The sequence below is a fragment of the Colletotrichum abscissum genome (genome assembly GCF_030869225.1).
Source record: "Colletotrichum abscissum strain IMI 504890 chromosome Unknown Scaffold_29.1, whole genome shotgun sequence".
NCBI lineage: Eukaryota > Fungi > Ascomycota > Sordariomycetes > Glomerellales > Glomerellaceae > Colletotrichum > Colletotrichum abscissum.
The window spans coordinates 197,837-217,728 of NW_026850198.1; the positions used below are offsets into that span (position 1 = coordinate 197,837).

Genomic DNA, 19,892 nt, shown 5'->3' on the forward strand with positions numbered 1-19,892 from the left:
GTTACTACCGGGTCGTCGACTCGCTTTTACGGGAATGAGTTCGTCCAATCATTTGTGATGTATTTGAAGGAGGATGTTGTCGTTGTGGTTACTCGACGGGTGCGGGTTCTGGTTAACGTTAGAGTGAAGATTGTTGGCTGTAGGCCGAGGGAAAAGTGCAGGAAATAATTGCTAATAGGATCATGTCAATAATTTATATGTCGTAATGGCAATGTGATTGTCTTTGAGTCGGATGTCTGTATGATGAGACTCCACAGTCTACAATAACCCTCCCATGAATTAGCAAGTCCGGGCGATGTATTCTGGGCAGCGGTTTGACTTTTGCTCAAGAAAGTCTTCAAGCAGCTATTCTAGGGCGTAATCTAATCATCAAAGGAGTCTTCTCCCACATGATATACGTTCCTTGCTTACTCCACCAATCTTCAGCAGGATTCTCGAGTTCAAAGTCGAAGTTCCAAATCATCTTTGCCATGGTCAGGCTCATCTCGGCGTACGCCATCCTGAGAGATTGTCAGCGTTCACCCCGGTCTTGTAGCCCGGTCTTATGTCTCTTGGCATCTACTTTTGGGAGGAGGACTCACGCTCTTCCAATACAAATGTGTTGGCCATAGGAGAACGGCTGGACTGCCGCCCGATCATCGTTGGCAAATTCAGACTCGGGGCCCAGCTCAAGCCATCTCTCAGGAATGAACTCTTTAGCCCGGCGGAAGTTATGCTCAGAGTGTCCCGCCGCAAACTGGTTCACCGCAACAGCATAGCCGCCAGGAACCCATCCGCCATCAATCACCTCGCCCTCCCCCGGAACCCATCGAGGCAGGGAGCCGGGCGTGGGAGGGTACAACCGCATGCCCTCGTCGATACACGAGCGGAGGTACCTACAATTCTGCGCAGCAACCATAGTGATCTCCTTCTGCGTGCTAAACTTGCCGCGAATCTCCGCCTTTACCTTTTCGAGCTTCCCCGGGTTGTGAAGTAGCAGGTACGTGAGGCCAGACATGCCACCGGCGGTGGTGCCGCTGCCGGCGACGATGAAGGTGCCCGCCAGCATCGTCAGCTCAATATTGGTGAGCTTATTACCCTCCTCCGGGTTATCAAGAATGTAGGACATAAAGTCCTTGCCCGGGTTCTTGGCCTCGATGCGCTGTCGGACTTTGACCTCCGTCATGGCGATGTGCTTGCGGCGGGACTCGGTCACGCGGCGCGGTGCGATCCAGGTGAGGAGGTCGAAGACGCCGTATTGTACTGTTAGTTGGATCCAGACGTAGGCTTTGGCGCGCGTATTGATGAGGCGGAGCCAGGGCTGGTCGGCGTTGTTGAGGCAATTTTCAGAAGTGCCGAAGGCGAGATCTGCTTGGACAGCTTGTCAAATAGGAAACAGGGCTGATGGATCTTCACGAGGGTTCGAATGTGCTGTGAAGGCAACAGTAACGTACCATTGAGAATGTCGAAAGCGAGAAGATTAAACCAGGTAGAGATGTCCACGGCACCCTCTTTGCAAACCTTCTTGAGTTGGCTTACGAGAGTATCCGTATAATTCTGAAAGTAGTACTCCTGTTCACGCAACGCGCGCTCAGAAAACGCCGGGTTGATAGCGCGCCTGAGCTTCGCGTGTCCCGCCTGATCCTCCGTCATCAGCGTCTTGCGACCTCCCATGGTCGGCGGCGCGATGCCGCGGCCGTCGAGGGCTTTTGGGAACTCGCTGGGCGTGCGCTGTCCGTAAATCTTCTTCCACGCCGTGGAGCTCGTGTAGGAAAGCTCGTCGGGCGCGATGCGGACGACGGGCCCGTATTGGTCATGGAGCTCACGGATGCGCCAGGAGATGCGGCCCTTCATGTTAACATAGTTCCATGGCAGGCGAGAGATGGCCCAGAGTTTGGGGCCTGGGTAGTGTCGGAGCGGGCTGACGTAGAGGTAGTAGAAGCTTCTGCAGAAGATGTATATCGCGATCTGGAGGATTGATGAGTTTTCGTTCTGAGAGGATCGTTGGGTACTGAACTTACTAGACAGAGAGAGGTGATAGCAATGTTGAAAGCCGAGAAAGCTGGTAAATTGCTCAGGTGAGCTCGAACCTGCTCAGGTAAGTTGACCGAGACCATCGTGATGATTGAAGATCCCTTGACTTGACCACGGTGTCAGCACTTGTTTGAGCCAGATTATCTGCATCGCCTTCAACATCAAGAAAGAATCTCGGGTCTTGACCACCGAGCTTGGCTCCTTTACTCATAGCTATGGTGGAGAGCTGATCGGAGCGCGTTCCGCTGCAACACGAACATGACGAGGCTCTCCGCGTGTGACGGGTCCAGGGGTCTCATGAGATGAAGTGAGTAGTCAAAGCAAGCCTGCCAATAAGAAAACAACGTTGTTGCACGTTCTCAAGGACCCGCGAAGAATCATTGTGGGATCCATCGTAGAGGAACGCGATAAGAAGGTCGCTGCGGTTTCCGAGAACTTGATTCATGCTGAGCGGGCCACGGTGCTAGGGACTCCCTGACTGCCACCTCTAACCCCCTGTAGGTCGGGCCGGGCTGCTCAATGAATGCCGAATCTGTCGTCCAGGAACGGAAGTCTTGTATTGGACTAGCTGCAGGAGAGAACCTTATATCCCGAGACATCCTGGAGCCGGCCCCACGAAAGAGCACGAGTCAATGCTTGTTTAGAAAACAAGCTCATTACCCCGGTCTTGGCCGTTGAGTCTAGGACCTCGAAGTTCGAGGGGTTGGGTTCACGTAGACCTGAGAACCCCAATTGGTTTCATCCACAGCACGTGGGAACGGTCTGCCAATGAGGAGTCTTGCATCCTGAATTTCCTGCTCTGCGATAGTAGGAAAATTGCACTCTCATTGCGCCCGTAGGTGTTTCTATAGACCCTTGAGTTGGCGAGGGAGATGTTGGGAACTTGGCGGAATTAAGCCGACGATTCCCTTAGAGAAAGGACCATGATTTACTCGAATTATGATGCGTCCGAAACCGGCTTCCAAGCCATGTTCAAGCAACCTGACGGACAATTGCTATCAAATTTGACAAAAGTTCTGGTCGCCAGCCTGGAGACGACTTCACGTCAGATTTTAAAACATTAGCACCATGATGAGAAGAACGAGCCCTGAGACCATCCGGGAAGAACTGAGGCCTAGACTCTCAGCCGGAGCCTGCATCCACCTTGCAGAATCCGAAGAGTTCGCGAAATCAAACCTGCGATTCACAGACTATGAGCGTCCGGTAAGGCCGGAGCAAGCATCGTCCAAAAGACTCACGCTGACTGCTGGTTTCTATAGACGTATCTTGCGGCTGTTGAGCCGGCTTGCGAGGAGGATGTGATTCAAGTCATGAAATATGCCCGAGAAAAAGGCATTCCGTTTGCGCCTCGGTCGGGACACCATGCTGTCACTACGTCGATGCGGCACCTGAAAGACGGGGTCCTCATCGACATGCGTCCGCTGAACAAGTTAGAATTTGACGCCGAAAAGCAGCAAGTCACCGTCGGTGGAGGCATCATAACGGACAACTTTGTCAAGTATCTTGAGTCGGTTGGGATGGAAGTTAGTAAGCAATTAGTCGTTGCTGAGTGTCACATCTTCAAGAGGCATGCTGATATCGTGGCAGACGTTGGGTCCTGCCCGACTACCGGTGTCATAGGAGTCGCGTTCGGAGCTGGCCTCGGCCGTCTTCAAGGAAAATACGGCTTCTTACACGACAACATGGTGTCTTGTAAAATGGTGCTCGCCGACGGTAGTGTCGTTCTGGTTTCCGAAGACTCGAACTCCGAGTTATTCTGGGCCATCCGTGGAGCTGGTCACAACTTTGGCGTCGCGCTAGAGGCTACGTTCCGCGTATATCCACAAGCAAACAAGGGCATCCACTATACTTGGGACCTGGAGTATACTGTTGAGCAGTGTGATTCTGTCTTTGAGACTCTCAACAGCGTTCATGAAGTCATGCCCGCCGATTTGGCCATCTTCGTGCTGTGGGTTCGCCAGAGTGAGGGTGGAAGAAAGGTCAAGAGTCTTCATCCTAACGCGGAAAATCAAGACTAACATGTCTGCGCAGCATCACATACTCGTCAATCTTGTTTGGTCTGGTCTCGAAACCGAGGCAGATCCATGGATTCAACGATTCAAAGGCCTAAACCCGGTTATCAACAGCGAGAAAGTAACGACAACCTGGGCTGACCTCCCGTGGAAAACATACAAAGGCATGAATAACGTTCTCAGTAAGCCAGAGGTCTGGTCTAAAGCGCCTTACAAGATGATGGGGGCTGCTTGCGTCGAGAAGTTCGACCTCAAGACCACCCGGGCATTCTTCGAGAGTGTCAGGTCCATGAACGAAGAATGGGCGGGCAAGGGCTTCTTCGGGGCCATGTTCGAATGCTTGCCCCACCAAAAAGTACGAGAGCTACCCAGCGAAGCGACGGCATTCCCTTGGCGCGGGGGATCGAATCATTTCTTGTGAGTCGATGCTAAATGATGTTATTGCTTTACCTCGTGACGAGAAGCGCTGACTTGCATGGACAGAATGCTCATGGCGACGCCGTTGAAGCTTGAGTTTAAACCAAAGTTCGAGGAGCACCTTGACCGGTGGAAGAAGGAGTTCATCGCAACGTCGGGTTATGGTCGACTGCAGCAGTACGTGAACTATGGCAACACAACAACTACGATGAAGGATCCTCCAGAAGCGTTGTATGGTTATGAGCCTTGGAGGCTAGAGAAGTTGCGTGCCTTGAAGCAGCGTTACGACCCCGATAATGTGTTTTGCTGGTACCAGCCTTTGGTAGAGCCCGAAGCTTCAGATGTAGTAAATGTCGCTTGACATATCTTTATTTTCTTTCGAAGTCCTATGGAGATTAATCGGAAGGGTCTCCAAATTGATTGATGTGTAATACCCATATTTAGATGTGCAAAAACCAAGAAAACAAATAGCTGTCTGGCAACGAAGAGTAAGTAGGTGTCCGTAGTTCGAAGGTCAGCTACACGCTCTGCCATCGGACCCAAGGGTACGTGCGCAATCGGCCGAGATGATTCGCATTCTCTGAACGTTTCGGGGACGGGCCTGGGTTACTCCCCGCGTTCATTCATACCAAATTCGGCCGGCAGTACGCGTAATGAATACATTATAGCGATGCCGGCGGCAACTCGTCCCGGAAAAGTCTCTTCACATGGACAAACAAAAGAGCCCACGTGCTGTGAGATTTGTTGTAAAGACTCAATTGTATCAGCATGGGTATATTTGTTTGCCAATCGCTCCAGGGTACAGCTCAGCTAGGATAACCTAAGACCCGAGTCAGCGGCACCGCAAGTGCTCCGCAATACAATATCAGATGTGAGACCCATCTATTAGGGATCCATTACAGCAACCCCTTGATGACTGGGGCCGGTTGCTGTTGAACCCATAAGTCCCCCGGATTCTTCCCGTACTTGGCAGGACCCTTGGCGATCAGGATGTGGAAACGCTCCGGCCAGAACATACACAAGTGTCTCTTCCTGTCGGGCCATCACCGCTTTTGCGTAGTCCCGCTGCGCCCAGTATCGGAGGACGGGAGGCCACTGACAACGTGTCTGTAGGATATGATGGTATTGGATGACTTGTATTATCTAGATGGAGCCCTTCGGACTCTGTTCGAGGCAAGCATCTTCGCTCTTATCTGATGGCATGGATGGACCTCACCATGAGATATTGCTATTGTGGAAGGAAATGCGGAATACTCCGATCAAGATCGTTGGAGGCAGACATATGACACCTTGACCTCTTGCTGTTTTTCTTCGTTTGCTCTTTGATTCTCCCTGACACTCTCGTTCTAGCCAAATACTTCCACAATTCTACCAAGATACCCAAGCGCTATACTCATTAGTAATTCTCCTTCTATTGTCCCCTATTACACGAAATGCCGTTCATCGACGAGCCCACCCGTGCTGAAAGCACATGTCAGCCCATTGCCATTATTGGTATTGGCTTGAGAGCCCCCGGCGATGCATCTGATCCGGAGAAGTTCTGGCAGATGCTCTTGGACGCTCGGTCTGCGCGATCCGAGATTCCCAAGGATCGCTACAACATTGATGGCTTTTACCATCCCGACCCTGAAAGGCTGGGCAGCATCCAGCCCAGGTAAGCCAGATCTCCTGAGAATCCCTTGAAACTCACCGTCTCATCGTTCTTTTAAGGCATGCGCACTTCTTAAAACAGGACTTCAAGGTGTTTGACGCACCATTCTTCTCTGTCACACCTAAGGAAGCCAAGGCCATGGATCCGACGCACCGGATGCTCCTTGAAGCAACTTACGAGGGATTTGAGAATGGTAAGTCTACGGCAGTCTAGAAAACCTGAACGAACACCTCGCTTACTAATTTTGCGTTAGCTGGTCTGAGACTGGAAGACGTCTCGGGAACTCAAACATCATGCTACATTGGTACCTTCACCGGAGACTTCCCCAACCTGCAAGCTCGTGACAATGAAGGGCCCTCTATCTATCGTGAGTATCCGTTTCTGTCACGTCATGTTCTATTATTGCCGTTCTGATGCCTCATCAAAGATGCCACCGGTCTCTCCTCATCCCTTGCCTCAAATCGGCTTTCGTGGTTCTACAACCTGAGGGGCCCCTCAATGACCATCGACACTGCATGCTCGTCTAGTCTGACGGCCTTCCATCTGGCTTGCCAGAGCATACGTACAGGAGAGGCAGAGATGGTAAGTGAAAATTGAGCCCATGGAAGAATTCTCGCTCCAGAGCAAAGTAACTGCTGACACAAAACTTTCACGACAGAGCGTTGTCGCCGGTGCCAATCTCATGTTCGGACCAGACATGTCTATCCTGCTCGGTGCCGCCAAAATCCTCTCTCCCGAGGGAAAGTCCAAGATGTGGGATGCGAACGCCAACGGATTCGCTCGCGGAGAAGGGTTTGGTGTCACAATTCTCAAGCCCTTGGATGCCGCGCTTCGTGACGGCGACACCGTCCGCGCTGTTGTGCTGGCCTCAGCAGCAAATGAGGATGGAAGGACCCCTGGTATCTCGCTGCCAAACAGCGAAGCTCAGCAGGAACTCATCCGCACTGCGTACCACAAAGCTGGAGTTGATCCCGCGGAGACCGGCTACGTTGAGGCACACGGCACGGGAACGCAAGCCGGCGACCCCCTGGAAGCACGTGCTATTCTCAAGACGATAGGAGACCAGCCCAGCCGCAAGTCCGAGCTGTACGTTGGCTCGGTGAAGAGTACGTTTTCCTCCATTTACTGCCTCTTTTCGACAGTTACTAAGAAATTTCTCAGCCAACATCGGTCATTTGGAGGGTGCTGCTGGTGTAGCTGGTGTTATTAAGGCTGCCTTGGCCGTCGAAAGGGGATTTATCCCTCAGAACTTGTGGCAAGTTCTACTCCCGGGAAACTTCATATCGAACATCTGACTGATGCATGTCCCTGCAGGTTCGAAGAACTCAACCCCCAGATCGAGCTATCAGATAACGTCAAGATTCCCACAACTCTCACTGTGTGGCCTCATAGCGGCCCAAGACGTGCTAGCATCAACTCTTTTGGTTTTGGAGGAGCCAACGCTCATGTCATCCTTGAAGATGCCGCATCCTACCTCCTCCGTCATGGTCTCTCAGGACGTCATGCGACAGTTTCCAAGCCAAGACTACCTCAATCTACTTCCAGCAATGCCAGCGATATCGGCTCTGAAACCGAGACCACCAGCAGCATCAGCCCAGAAGAGCCCTGCTCCAAGCTCTTCGTGCTTTCCGCGAATGATCAAGAGGGTGTCAAACGCAACGTTGGAAGGATAATCGACTACCTTGCCACCAAAACCTCTGGCCAACCGCTCTCAATGACCGATCTTGCCTACACCCTCTCTTCAAAACGGACAACTTTACCCTGGAAGTCTTTCGCAATTGCTTCCGACATCAACAGCCTTTACCAGAGTCTTGAGACTATCCCCGCCGTTGTTCGATCGTCCAGCTCGTCTGTGCCGGGTGTCGCCTTCGTATTCACTGGCCAAGGAGCCCAGTACTTCAAGATGGGCAAAGGCCTCTTCGTGTACAAGGCTTTCAGAGACAGCATGCTGCGCTCTGAGACGATCCTCAAGTCTCTTGGCTGCACTTGGACTTTGACCGAAGAACTGGATCGCCCCGAAGCTGAATGCAACCTACGCCGGACGGAGTACAGCCAGCCAGCATGCACTGCCTTGCAAGTCGCGCTCGTTGATCTTGCCAAGGAATGGGGTGTCAAGCCTGTCGCCGTTGTTGGTCACTCTAGCGGAGAGATCGGAGCCGCCTACTGTGCAGGCTTCATCGATCATGAGGCGGCGGTGAAAATTGCGTGGCTAAGAGGTCAGGTTTCCCAGACTGTCTCCAAGAACGGCGGCATGTTGGCCGTGTCCGCAAGCGCCGAGAGCGTCAGCGAGTACCTTCAATCCCTCAAGCTCGGAAAGGCCATCGTTGGCTGTATCAACAGTCCCAAGGCTTGCACAATCTCTGGAGACGATGCTGCTATTGGCGAATTGCAGGAGATTCTGAAAGAAGCGCAGATTCCATGCACTCGTTTGCCCATGGATGTGGCATACCATTCTTTTCACATGGAAGCCGCGCGAGAGAGATATGAGACTGCTCTGGCTGGCATACCCCACCGGTCTTCTGACATTCCCATGTTCTCTTCTGTGACAGGAAAGCTTGTCACTTCTGAGAAAATGACACCTTCGTACTGGGTGGACAACTTGGTTTCTCCCGTCAATTTCGTGGGTGCCGTTCGTTCTCTCTTGCACCATGCGCAAGGTAAAGTCCGATCTCACGACAGATCTGCTTTTGCCAGTGTTTTTCTCGAATTGGGCCCACATTCAGCTCTGAGAAGCTACCTGCTCGACACATTCTCTACTGAGGACAGGTTCTCAGACCTATCCTATGTCACAATACTACGACGCAAGTTCGACGGGGCTCACACTGCCCTGGAGGCGATGGGACAATTATGGACTAAGGGGTGCGACGTTGATATCAACCGCGTTAACGAAGTCACATCTGACACCAACATGCTTGTGGACTTGCCACCGTACGCATGGAACCATAAGCTCTCCTTCTGGGATGAGTCCTACCTCAGCCGCGAGTACAGACTCAGAGAGAAGCCGCGTACGGATCTGCTTGGGTACCGAATCCCAGGTACTCCGGATCCTACCTGGCGCAACTTCCTTCGGTGCAACGAGAACCCTTGGATCCGCGAGCACAAGGTCCAGGGCGACATTCTCTATCCTGGAGCGGGTATTGTTGTCATGGCTATTGAAGCAGCCCGTCAGCTTGCGGAAGAGAACCCCACGGAGGAGGTCTACGGATACGAGCTCCGCGACGTTGCCATTGACACTGCCCTTAGAGTGCCGGACACCGACAAGGGTATCGAGGTGATGATCCAATTGCATCCTCGTCGCACTGGTACTAAAGCCGGTCCGTCTGCTACCCTCAGCGAGTTTGCTGTCTCTTCTTGGTCTGAAGACATCAAGGAGTGGACGGTGCATGCGCGAGGACTGGTCTCTGTCACCTACAAGTCGTCTCTCTCCCCGGCCATGCAACGCGAATTGGCCCTTGAGAACGAGCGCTACGCGCAAACCTTTGCCGAAGCCAAGAAGATCTGTCAGAAGCCTGCACGCAGCTTTCTTTACGACACCGTTGAGACCATTGGCATGCAGTATGGCCCGACTTTCCGCAACATGACCGAGCTTTTTGCTGGGCCTAGTGCAAGCTACGGCATCATCAGTGTACCGGATACCAAGGCCGTCATGCCCAAGGGTTTCGAATACCCGTTCGTGGTCCACCCTGCGACCCTAGACTCTGTGCTGCATCTTCTCTTCCCCTCTATTAGTGGCGAGGACCAGTCTCTTAGCGAGGCAGTCGTGCCATTCTCGTTTGACAGAATCTTCGTCTCTGCCAAACTCTCAACAGTCCCTGGAACTAAGCTTCACGGATGTTCCACGGCTCAGAAGACCAGCTACACCACTTGGAAATCCTCCATCGCCATCTCCGAGGATCTCTCTGAACCCGCGATTATCATGGACGGGCTGTCTTTGGCTTCCGTTGGAGAGGGAGAAGCTTCTCAAGCTCAAGAGACGAGGGCCTCCTGCTTCGGACAGACTTGGCACGAGGACTCTGACTTGCTTGAGCCCTCTCAGATCAAGGAGCTTGTGTACAAACGTACTCTCAAGAGCAAAGATGACGACTCTGTCCTCGACAAGCTTGAGTACGTCTGTCTAGTCCATATTCACCGCTGCCTCGCCTGGCTTGAAAGTGAGGAGGGCAAAGCTTTTATGCCCCAAGATGGCTTCTGGAAGTCCTATGTCGAGTGGATGCACGACACTATCAAGCAATTCCCACCTCTTGCTGCCAGCGAGGCAGAAGTTGAAGCCGAGCTGGACGCCGCGCGCAAGAGAATCGTTCTGTCCGAGAGTGGCGACATCACAGTGCAGATGGTCGACCGCATCGGAGAGAACTTGAGCAAGATCTTCTCTCGCGTGGTAGAGCCGTTGCAGGTCATGACCGAGGGCGATCTGTTGTACTCCTTCTACCGCGGCGCCTTTGGAACCAGCTTCAACACCAACGTTGCGGAGTACGTTGGATTGATTGCTGACAAGAGACCCGGCATCAACATCTTGGAGATTGGTGCTGGTACCGGTGGCACCACGTATCACGTCCTGGAGCGCCTCCGCAATGCCGATGGAACTTCCAAGGCGGCAAAGTACTGCTTCACGGACATTTCGCCGGGCTTCCTCTCCAAGGCAGCCGATCGCTTCTCGACTGACGCATCCATCATGGAGTTCACTACCCTCAACATCGAAAACGAACCCACCGAGCAGGGCTTCACTCGCGAGAGCTACGATCTCATTGTCTGCGCCAATGTACTCCACGCCACCAAGAGCATCCAAGAGACCCTCGCTCACTGCAAGTCGCTGCTAAAGCCTGGTGGTCGCCTCGTGCTTTCTGAGGTTACGATCAAGCGCATCTTCAGTGGCTTCATCATGGGCCCCCTCCCTGGATGGTGGCTTGGAGAAGATGACGGCCGCAAAGGAGGTCCTCTCCTGGATGTCGAGGAGTGGAACACTGCATTGAACCTGGCCGGCTTTTCGGGTGTCGATGTCGACATTCGCGGCGATCGCGAGGCTTCTATGGAGCCTGTCTCCTTGATCATCTCGACGAAGCCAGAGAAGCAGGTGTCTGGCTCCTCTCAATTCGTCGTCGTCAGCACAGGGTCCGAACTATCTGAGAAACTTGCAAAGGCCATCAAAGAGCAGTTCGTATCCGCTAGTCAAGATGTGTCAATTGCTCAATGGGATGGGATTTCGGAGAGCCAGGTTAATGGCAAGTACTGTCTCTGCCTCGCTGAATGGGAGGAAGCCATCCTGGCCAACCTCACAGACGAGAATTGGGGGAAGCTGCGCCAAGTCATACTGGGCTCTGCCGGAACTATCTGGATCACTGGTGGTGCCGCGATGGAATGCCCTGAGCCGATGAAGTCATTGATGGTTGGTCTGTCAAGAGCCATTCGTAACGAGGACGCAGGCGTTCGGCTGGCTACCCTCGACCTCGAGACCGCTAGCAACATCAATTTCGAAGAGGCCGCTAGGAATGTCCGCAAGGTGGCGCTGGGCCACAGTCGTGGCGACGGGTTTGACGGCGAATTCGCAGCTCGCGGTAGCACCGTCTACATCCCGAGAGTAGAGAGAACTCTCAGCGTCGACGACTCCCTTCGTAAGTACGAAGACAAGGGACAACCGGAGCTTGTCTCGTTCAAAGGATGCGGACGACCGCTCAAGCTCACCATCAAGACACCTGGTCTTCTCGACACCTTTAGATGGGAAGAGGACGAGACGTACTACCAGCCCTTGCCTGAAGACTGGATTGAAGTCGAGGTCAAGGCAGTGGGTCTCAACTTCAAGGATGTCCTCGTCGCTTTGGGCAACCTCGCCGAGAACAAGCTCGGTGTCGATGCATCTGGAGTTGTCACTCGCGTCGGCTCAGCGGTCTCGGATTTCAAGCCCGGTGATCGTGTCATGACTGCCTCTTGCGACACTTTTGCGACCTACGTCCGCTTCCCGGCCAAGGGTGCCATTGCCGTCCCTGAAAAGATGACTTTCGAGGAGGCAGCGTCGATGCCCCTGATCTTCCTCACGGCTCATTACTCCCTTGTAACCGCCGGAAGCCTGGTCAAGGATGAGAAGATTCTGATCCATGCCGCTGCCGGAGGTGTCGGTCAAGCTGCAATCATGATCGCGCAGCGCAAGGGCGCTGAGATCTTTGCAACTGTCGGCTCGGACGAGAAGAAGCAGCTCATCATGGAGCAGTATGGAATCCCTGAAGATCACATCTTCAGCAGCCGTGATACCAGCTTTGCCAAAGCTATCATGCGGGCCACCAATGGCCAGGGCGTGGACGTTGTTCTCAACTCCCTGGCTGGTGAAGCCCTTCGTCTGTCGTGGCACTGCCTCGCCAAATTCGGTCGCTTCTTGGAAATTGGAAAGGCCGACCTATTCGCCAACACGGGCCTCGACATGAAGCCCTTCCTCGACAACAAGAGCTACATCGGCGTCAATCTTCTCGATTTCGAGAATAACCCCACTCCCCGCGCAGTAGCTCTCTGGGAAGATACAGCGAAGCTCATCCATGATGGCTCCGTCAAGCCCATCGCGCCGATCCAGCTCTTCTCCATGGCCGAGGTCGAGAAGGCCTTCCGTCATATGCAGGCTGGCAAGCACATGGGTAAGGTAGTCGTTCGGGTCGACGATTCGGACATGGTCCCCGCCATCCCCCTCATGCCGAGTGTGGACATTCAAGCAGACGCAACCTACGTCGTCGCCGGTGTTGGTGGTATCTGTAAGGAGATTGGACGCTGGCTTGCAGAGAAGGGTGCTAAGAATCTCGTCTTGCTCTCTCGCTCGGCCGCCAGCAGTGAGGAGAACAAGGCTTTCGCCTCTGAGCTTCAGAAGACTTATGAGGCCAACACCTATGCATATGATTGCGATGTTGGCAACAAGGCTGCCCTTCAAGAGGTATTGGAGGACTTGAAGGCAAAGGGCGTCCCTGCTGTGAAGGGATGTGTGACCGGTGCCATGGTTCTCAGAGTAAGTCAAAGCTCCCAACCCCAGCAGGATAATTTCATTGCTGACAACTCACAACAGGATACCCTCTTTGACAAGATGACTGCGGACCACGTCCGCACAACTGTCGGGCCCAAGGTCCACGGAACCTGGAACCTGCACGAGCTCCTCCCGCGAGACCTCGACTTCTTCGTCATGCTCAGCTCCCTCGCTGGAGTCATGGGCCACCGCGGACAGGGCAACTACGGATGCGGCAATATCTTCCAGGACTACTTCGCGGCGTACCGCCGCAGCCAGGGCCAGCGCGCCATGACAATTGACATTGGCTATCTCCTCAGCGTCGGCTTCGTGGCAGAGCATGATGAGTACGTAGACCACGTCAAGGCCATGGGCCTCAAGGTGATGCACAAGAGCGATCTCCACGGCCTCATGGCCACGGCGCTCGAGGGCTCCGAAGCGCATCCTCCGCAGGTTATGTGCGGACTCCCTTATAACGAGCACGACGACGCGTGGTACTGGATCCAGGACCAGCGGTTCGCTGGCCTCAGGAAGACTGCCGCGGGCTCCGGAGCGGGCGGGTCTGCCACTGTTTCTCTTCGCGAAGAGCTGGCTCGCTGTGGCAAGGCGGACGACGAGGCTGTGCATCTGATTACCTCTGCTCTGGTGCAGCGCCTGGCCAAGTTGATGATGATGCCCGAGGACGATGTAGACGCGGGCAAGCCACTGAGTGCTTATGGCGTCGACAGCTTGGTTGCTGTTGAGGTCAGGAATTGGATTGCAAAGGAGGTTGCGGTTGAGGTTAGTGTATTCGACATCATGGCCAATATTCCCATGAGACAACTGGCTGCGGATTTGGCTGGGAAGAGCAAGCTTTTGGTTCAAGAAGCTTCATAAAGTGCTTGATGTACGGTTTAGGTCGTAGGAGATGGGAGTTTGGAAGGGATTCGATTTAGCTTTCTTTGACTAAAGACACTGTAGGTAATTATGGTTCAGCGTGTGCATGCCCTATGATCGGCTCTAAAAGATGTTCAGAGACAAGCCAAGCATAAACAGTCTGTTGTACGAAGAGAAACGTCAACCTACAAGTTCTTTACTGCTTCTGATTACTGCTTCCAAGGCCTAGTGTTCTCGTTACTCAAACGTAGGTCTTGAAAGACCGACAGATGAAGCCTGACCTACTGCTGACACTATTGAAGATACATACTTTGTTGAGCAGGGTAATTCACCGGCGTATTTCAGTGGTACTGATAGCATAACCCCATTGTGGTGATGCCCACTAGCTCCCATGAACTACTCGATACCCGAAAGATTGAGGGGAATACAGTGCAGAATGTGTCTATGAAGTAGAGTAACCTGGAAAGACAGTGTCCACTGGGAACAGGGGCTTATACTGACAAGCTTCGGCGAAGTTCATGACTCGCCCCCTGAAGACCAGGGATCCCTCGGCGGAAATACTCTCGACAGCAGGACCTCAGCGCCTGTCACTTGTCCACGTGCTGGAAGCTGTCTATTGATATCAATGATCGTCTTTGCTTCTTATCTCAATGTTTTTTCAGACGAAAGGACATTGATTCGATTGAGATCGAGTTTTAATTGCCTCTTAGTTCAGTTATCAACTTCACACCGTAACCAACTCTTCTCGCTCTTAGTCTATCATTGCTCACAACAGAAGCTTCAAACGCTCGCCTTTGCTGTAAAATAATCCAGCAACAATGGCGGCCCAGACGCCAGCGGCTTCAGCGCCTCTGTCCGCTCAAGAGATGAAGGTCCTTTCGTTGGGAATGACACGGACTGGTTCGTACCCAAAGCGTTGTAACTCACACGTCTCCAGTGGACTAAACAACGTCACAGGCTCTGCTTCCATCACTAAAGCTCTTACAATCTTGGGCTTTCAGGGAGTCCACCACGGTATCCAGGCCATCTCTTCGCCCCGCGACTGGGCGCTATTTTCTCGCGCCGCGGACTCCGTGTTTCCCACACTTCCAACTCATAACGGCGCGCCCTTTACACGCAAAGACTGGGAAGCTCTATTCGGCTCCTACGAAGCAGTCACTGACATGGGCTCGTTTTTCGCCCTACAACTCATTGAGGCGTATCCAGAAGCCAAGGTCATCCTCGTTGAGCGCGATGTCGACAGCTGGTTCCACAGTATGGACGAGGCCATCTTCAAGACTACCTGGGGCTTGCGCGCGAACCTGATCATCGATTTTCTGGGGCCCGCATGGGGCTTGAACGGCGGCAGGACTCTTAGGAAGATCCTGCTGGGATTCTACGGCGTCCGAAACGTAAAGGAGATGAGAGAAGTCGCCAAAGACCGTTACAGGCAGCACTATGCAGAGGTCCGGGCTGTGGTGCCCAAGGACCGGCTTCTGGAGTTCAAGTTGGAGGACGGTTGGGCGCCATTGTGTGAATTCCTGGGTAAGGACGTCCCGAGCGGCGTCGATTTTCCCGTGGCGAACCAGAGGAAAGAGCACCTTGAGCGCGTGCGAACGAGGCAGAATCGGTTCTTCAAGCTCGCTTTCTTCACTGGCTTGCGGAAGGTTATGCCTTGGGTATTTGGTCTTGGGGTCGTTGCAGCGGGTGCGTACGTTGCCAAGCCGACTTGGAAGCCAACTCGGTTGGGATGGGATGAACTGAATCGGGTCTTCCAGACAATCCTGAAAGACCTTCAGCTTCGGCTGAAATAGGACATCGTCCCCTTTTCACTATTTGTCTTTGTTCGGTCTATATCGTGGGATAAATTGAAGATATTGTCCGCAATTCGTCTACACATTGAAGTCATTTAGGGAGCACATATCGCAGGGATAATGCAGTTCGATTTCTAACAAGTGTTGTGGGGTCGTCTTATGTATATTGATTCCACCGCAACAAATTGGATGCAGGCTCACACCAAATGCAAGGTAGACTCTTCCTACCTCAAGTATCTAACTGAGCCAAAAGCCATTCGGCGGCCCCTCCGGCGCCTAGAGCCGAGGCCAAGCCGTAATGGAGGGCGATAATCGGCAAGACTCACCCATTTCGGCCCCACTGCTTTCTTCGCCCGGGTCCGGCGTTTGGCGGTATCCCCCGCAACACGTCAGAATCCTCCGAATGACAACATCAACTCTAATCCGCTTCAATGCATGAGACCCCTGATCGCCACATCTTGGAAGGATACTTTAGGGCTTGGCAAGCCCGACAGAACGGTCATATCGCGGCGCGGTTCCTCAGCTCTACTCCTTTCCTCGATCGCGATTCCGTTTCAGGTTGCTGTATTCTCTGCGGTTAGGACTTTTGCGCAAATCATATCACTGAAGAGCTCTAGTCTAATTAATGGAGTCTCATCGAGAAACAGTTATTCACTGGCTTGGGAAACGACCATCCTCGAACCCAGGGGTTACATTTGGGGTGCCTTGGCGGCAAGGAGTCTGCCATCCCTCGAATACCGCATTCATTTGCAGAACAGAAAGTGGGAGCGAGATTCCACTACAGACCTGGCCAACCGCATTCTGGCCCGACGGATCTGTGAAATGGACAAACCATGCGATTGCCTCATCAGCGACAGCAGAAGAGAGCTACCGCGTCATTGCAGCTGACTCGTCGGACGCCAAGCTACCATTTCTGGATGAGCTCAAAGCCGAGGAAGACTCCAACTTCATCTCAGTCAGCACTGGGAGCTTGAAGGTAACGTTTGCAAAGACCGGGAACGAGATCATCAAGGAAGTTGTCAATGCTAAGGGCATCACGGTTGGTGTACAAGGCAGATTGGTTCTCCTTTCCCAGGATCGTGTATATGATCCCGATAAACCAGACTCACTTGTGAAGCACCATAGTTTCCAGGGGAGCATAAGCTCGGTGGTAATTGAGCAAGTCGGTTCCATCCGCGCTGTCATCACCGTTCACGGAGTCCATGTCGAGGTGCCTCAAGAATCCGAGCCGACTATCAAGACCCACGAACCATGGATACCTTTCACACTTAGGTTCTATCTACATGCCGGATCTAGTCACATTCGAATACTTCACACCATAACATACGACGGCGGGAAAAACGACTTTGTTCGAGGGATCGGAATCCGCCTCAAGGTACCTCTCCAAGAAGAAGCGGCCTTCGATCGTCATGTACGATTTTCTGGAGCATCAGGGGGTGTTCTTGCCGAGGCTTCTCAAGGGCTGACTGGACTTTGGAAGGATCCTGGGCGAGAGATCAGGTCCGCTCAGGTGCAGGGCAAGCCTTTGCCGTCTCCTGATAGTTGGAACCCGGAGCTACCTCAAGCTTCTCTGCGCTGGGTGCCCATCTGGAATGACTTCAGTTTGCATCAACTCTCGCCAGATGGGTTTACGCTCGAGAAGCGACTGAGGGAAGGTCATCCGTGGATTAAGACCGCCAGTGGTACCAAGGCGGGAGGAGTTGTTTATGTCGGTGGTGCTAATCGCGGAGGATTGGCCATCGCGTCGAGACATTTCTGGGAACGATACCCGACCGGAATCGACGTTCGAGGCCTTGGCGCCTCTCAAAAAGACACCGAGGTAACACTTTGGCTATACGACCCCAAAGCCGGGCCCATGGACCTTCGGCCTTATCATGACGGCTTAGGTCAACAAGGTTTTGACGATCAGCTAGACGCCCTGAAGATCACTTACGAGGATTGGGAGCCGGAACTCGGGTCGCCTTACGGGATAGCGCGCACAAATGAGCTGATGATATCGGTGACGGACTCAACGCCAGATAGCAATGAGTTCTCATCACTCATAGACATCATCCGAGATCCTCCAAAGTTATTGCCTAGCCCAGAAGCCATTCACCTTAGTCAAGCTCTCGGTACATACTGGTCTTCATTGTCGAATACGTCTGCCAATGGCCTTTCAGCCACCGACGAACGCCTCGAGTTCCTGTTTCAATTCTACGAGAAGCAAGTACAACAACGGCGTTGGTACGGGTTCTGGGACCATGGCGATATCATGCACACGTATGATGAAGACCGACACACCTGGCGATACGATGTTGGCGGATACGCCTGGGACAATTCTGAGCTATCACCAGATCTATGGCTCTGGCTGTACTTTCTGCGGACCGGTCGAGCTGATGTGTTCCACATGGCGGAAGCATTGACTCGTCATACTGGAGAGGTGGATGTTTACCATCTTGGGCGTTATAAGGGTCTCGGTACACGACATGGCGTGCAGCACTGGAGCGATAGCTGCAAACAAGCCCGTATATCGAACGCCTTGTATCGCCGCTTCTTTTACTACCTGTCTGGCGGTGACGAACGTGTTAGAGAACTTCTCGAAGAGACGCTTGATACGGACCAAAAGTTTCTGGTCCTCGATCCGTACCGAAAGGTCCGAAAGGACAGAGAAACCTACAGCCCAGATGCACATGCTGTCGAGATCAGCCTGGGAACTGACTGGGCATCGCTAGCAGCCTCCTGGCTTGTCGAGGTTGAGCGACGAGGGCCACGATGGACTGAGGCCAAGAGTAAGCTATTCCGGTCAATTGAAGGGATTGGCGCCCTTGCCAATGGCTTTGTTACCGGGAATGCGACTTACAATCCGTCAACCGGAGCCATCTCACCACCCGCCGCAGATTCTGACAATCAAGGGGTAGTGAAGGTTTCCCACCTATCAGCAATGTTCGGGTTGTTTGAGGTGGCGGTCGATATCCTGCAGCAGTTTCCAGAGAAAGCAGACGCAACTGGGTTCAGGCATGCATGGCTAGAGTATTGCATCTTCTTCAACGCTAGTCTAGAGGACCAGGAGAATCGATACAGCCAATCTGGCTGGGGCAGACTGCAGCTAAGACAAGGACACTCTCGCTTGACTGCCTATGCGGCGAAGGAGCTGAATAGACCTGATCTGGCTAAACGCGCGTTGGAAGAATTTGAGAATGGGGATGGCTTTCGGGACTATGGTCCGAACGCTGTCTGGAAAAGCACCCCGGTGAACAAGAACCACGTTCTAGAGCCCGCAGATGAGGCTCTTGGGGTTTCTACCAATGTCACCGCGCTGTATGGTCTGGCAGCTATTCAGAACCTGGCATTATTGTTAGATGAGGCAAAAACAAGAATTTAGAATGATGTTCAGGTTAGCGTAACTGTGCCAAAATGCACGTCCAAGTTTCTCATATGTTGTCGACTCCGCAGTTGTCCAGGAACCTGGCATCTCTAGACGCGACGCGCATCGCCTGTAGCAGAGTGCGGCGAGTCTTTCTTGTTGATCCTGGCAAGCGATACCGACTGTTCTACCGCAATAGAAAGCTTGTTGTGGTTGTGTGGAACAAATAAGGTTTTCCATGACAACTCAAGTTGAGTGGGATCAGAAACTCAGCCAAGTAGGGTCTTGGAATTCCCGGGTTCGTCCGGCCTAGAACACGGATGATCAGCTCATCGCAAAGCCTGAATGGGTGACAAATTAGCGAATGAACAGAGCAATTTGCTGGAACATCCCAACTTTCAGCCAAACGCGAGTGCTCGCCTCGTCGGTTTCGGCTCCGTCCCGTGCGTTGGTAACCAGTAGGAGAGACGTCGACGGTTGCAAGGAGATGGCATTGAATTTGAGTTTGTCCCGCAACTTGATCGAAACTGTTTCGTCTAACAAAACTTGTCGATCAGTGCACTCTAAATTGCTAGTCGTCTTGTTCCCGCCGGCAGACTTCCCTGCAACATGGTAATGCTACCTTCCTGCAACAAACGCTATCCGGCATGAAGCTCCCACGGTCCAATCTCTGAGTGTCCACAACAACGATCCGCGTAACCCTCCACTACGAATAGCCTTTGAAACTGACCGAAATTACCGAGCTATATGAAGCTCATGTCTGCCCAGGTCTCTTGCAATGAGGCCAGTTTGTTCGTCTCAACGGTAGATTGGC

At 53.0% G+C, this 19,892-nt stretch overlaps 4 protein-coding genes across 4 annotated transcripts; 3 read left to right on the forward strand and 1 right to left on the reverse strand.

Annotated features, from left to right (window-relative positions):
- Window positions 1-337: 337 nt before the first annotated feature.
- On the reverse strand, window positions 338-2,096 carry CABS01_10956 (cytochrome P450; the record flags this gene model as incomplete). The annotated part of the gene is made up of 4 exons (XM_060544311.1): window positions 338-500; window positions 582-1,347; window positions 1,434-1,947; window positions 2,001-2,096. The coding sequence occupies 4 exons, from the start codon at window positions 2,094-2,096 to the stop codon at window positions 338-340; spliced, it is 1,539 nt and encodes a 512-aa protein (XP_060398587.1).
- A 985-nt stretch (window positions 2,097-3,081) lies between these two features.
- Window positions 3,082-4,803, forward strand: CABS01_10957 (FAD binding domain-containing protein; the record flags this gene model as incomplete). Its single annotated transcript, XM_060544312.1, has 5 exons — window positions 3,082-3,216; window positions 3,273-3,540; window positions 3,601-3,992; window positions 4,045-4,442; window positions 4,509-4,803. The coding sequence occupies 5 exons, from the start codon at window positions 3,082-3,084 to the stop codon at window positions 4,801-4,803; spliced, it is 1,488 nt and encodes a 495-aa protein (XP_060398588.1).
- A 1,072-nt stretch (window positions 4,804-5,875) lies between these two features.
- Window positions 5,876-13,942, forward strand: CABS01_10958 (beta-ketoacyl synthase domain-containing protein; the record flags this gene model as incomplete). Its single annotated transcript, XM_060544313.1, has 8 exons — window positions 5,876-6,096; window positions 6,153-6,286; window positions 6,347-6,460; window positions 6,521-6,675; window positions 6,752-7,199; window positions 7,255-7,345; window positions 7,408-13,072; window positions 13,130-13,942. The coding sequence occupies 8 exons, from the start codon at window positions 5,876-5,878 to the stop codon at window positions 13,940-13,942; spliced, it is 7,641 nt and encodes a 2,546-aa protein (XP_060398589.1).
- An 818-nt stretch (window positions 13,943-14,760) lies between these two features.
- On the forward strand, window positions 14,761-19,096 carry CABS01_10959 (uncharacterized protein; the record flags this gene model as incomplete). Its single annotated transcript, XM_060544314.1, has 3 exons — window positions 14,761-14,842; window positions 14,900-15,632; window positions 16,489-19,096. 3 exons carry the CDS (start codon window positions 14,761-14,763, stop codon window positions 19,094-19,096), a joined length of 3,423 nt encoding a protein of 1,140 aa, XP_060398590.1.
- Window positions 19,097-19,892: the final 796 nt, after the last annotated feature.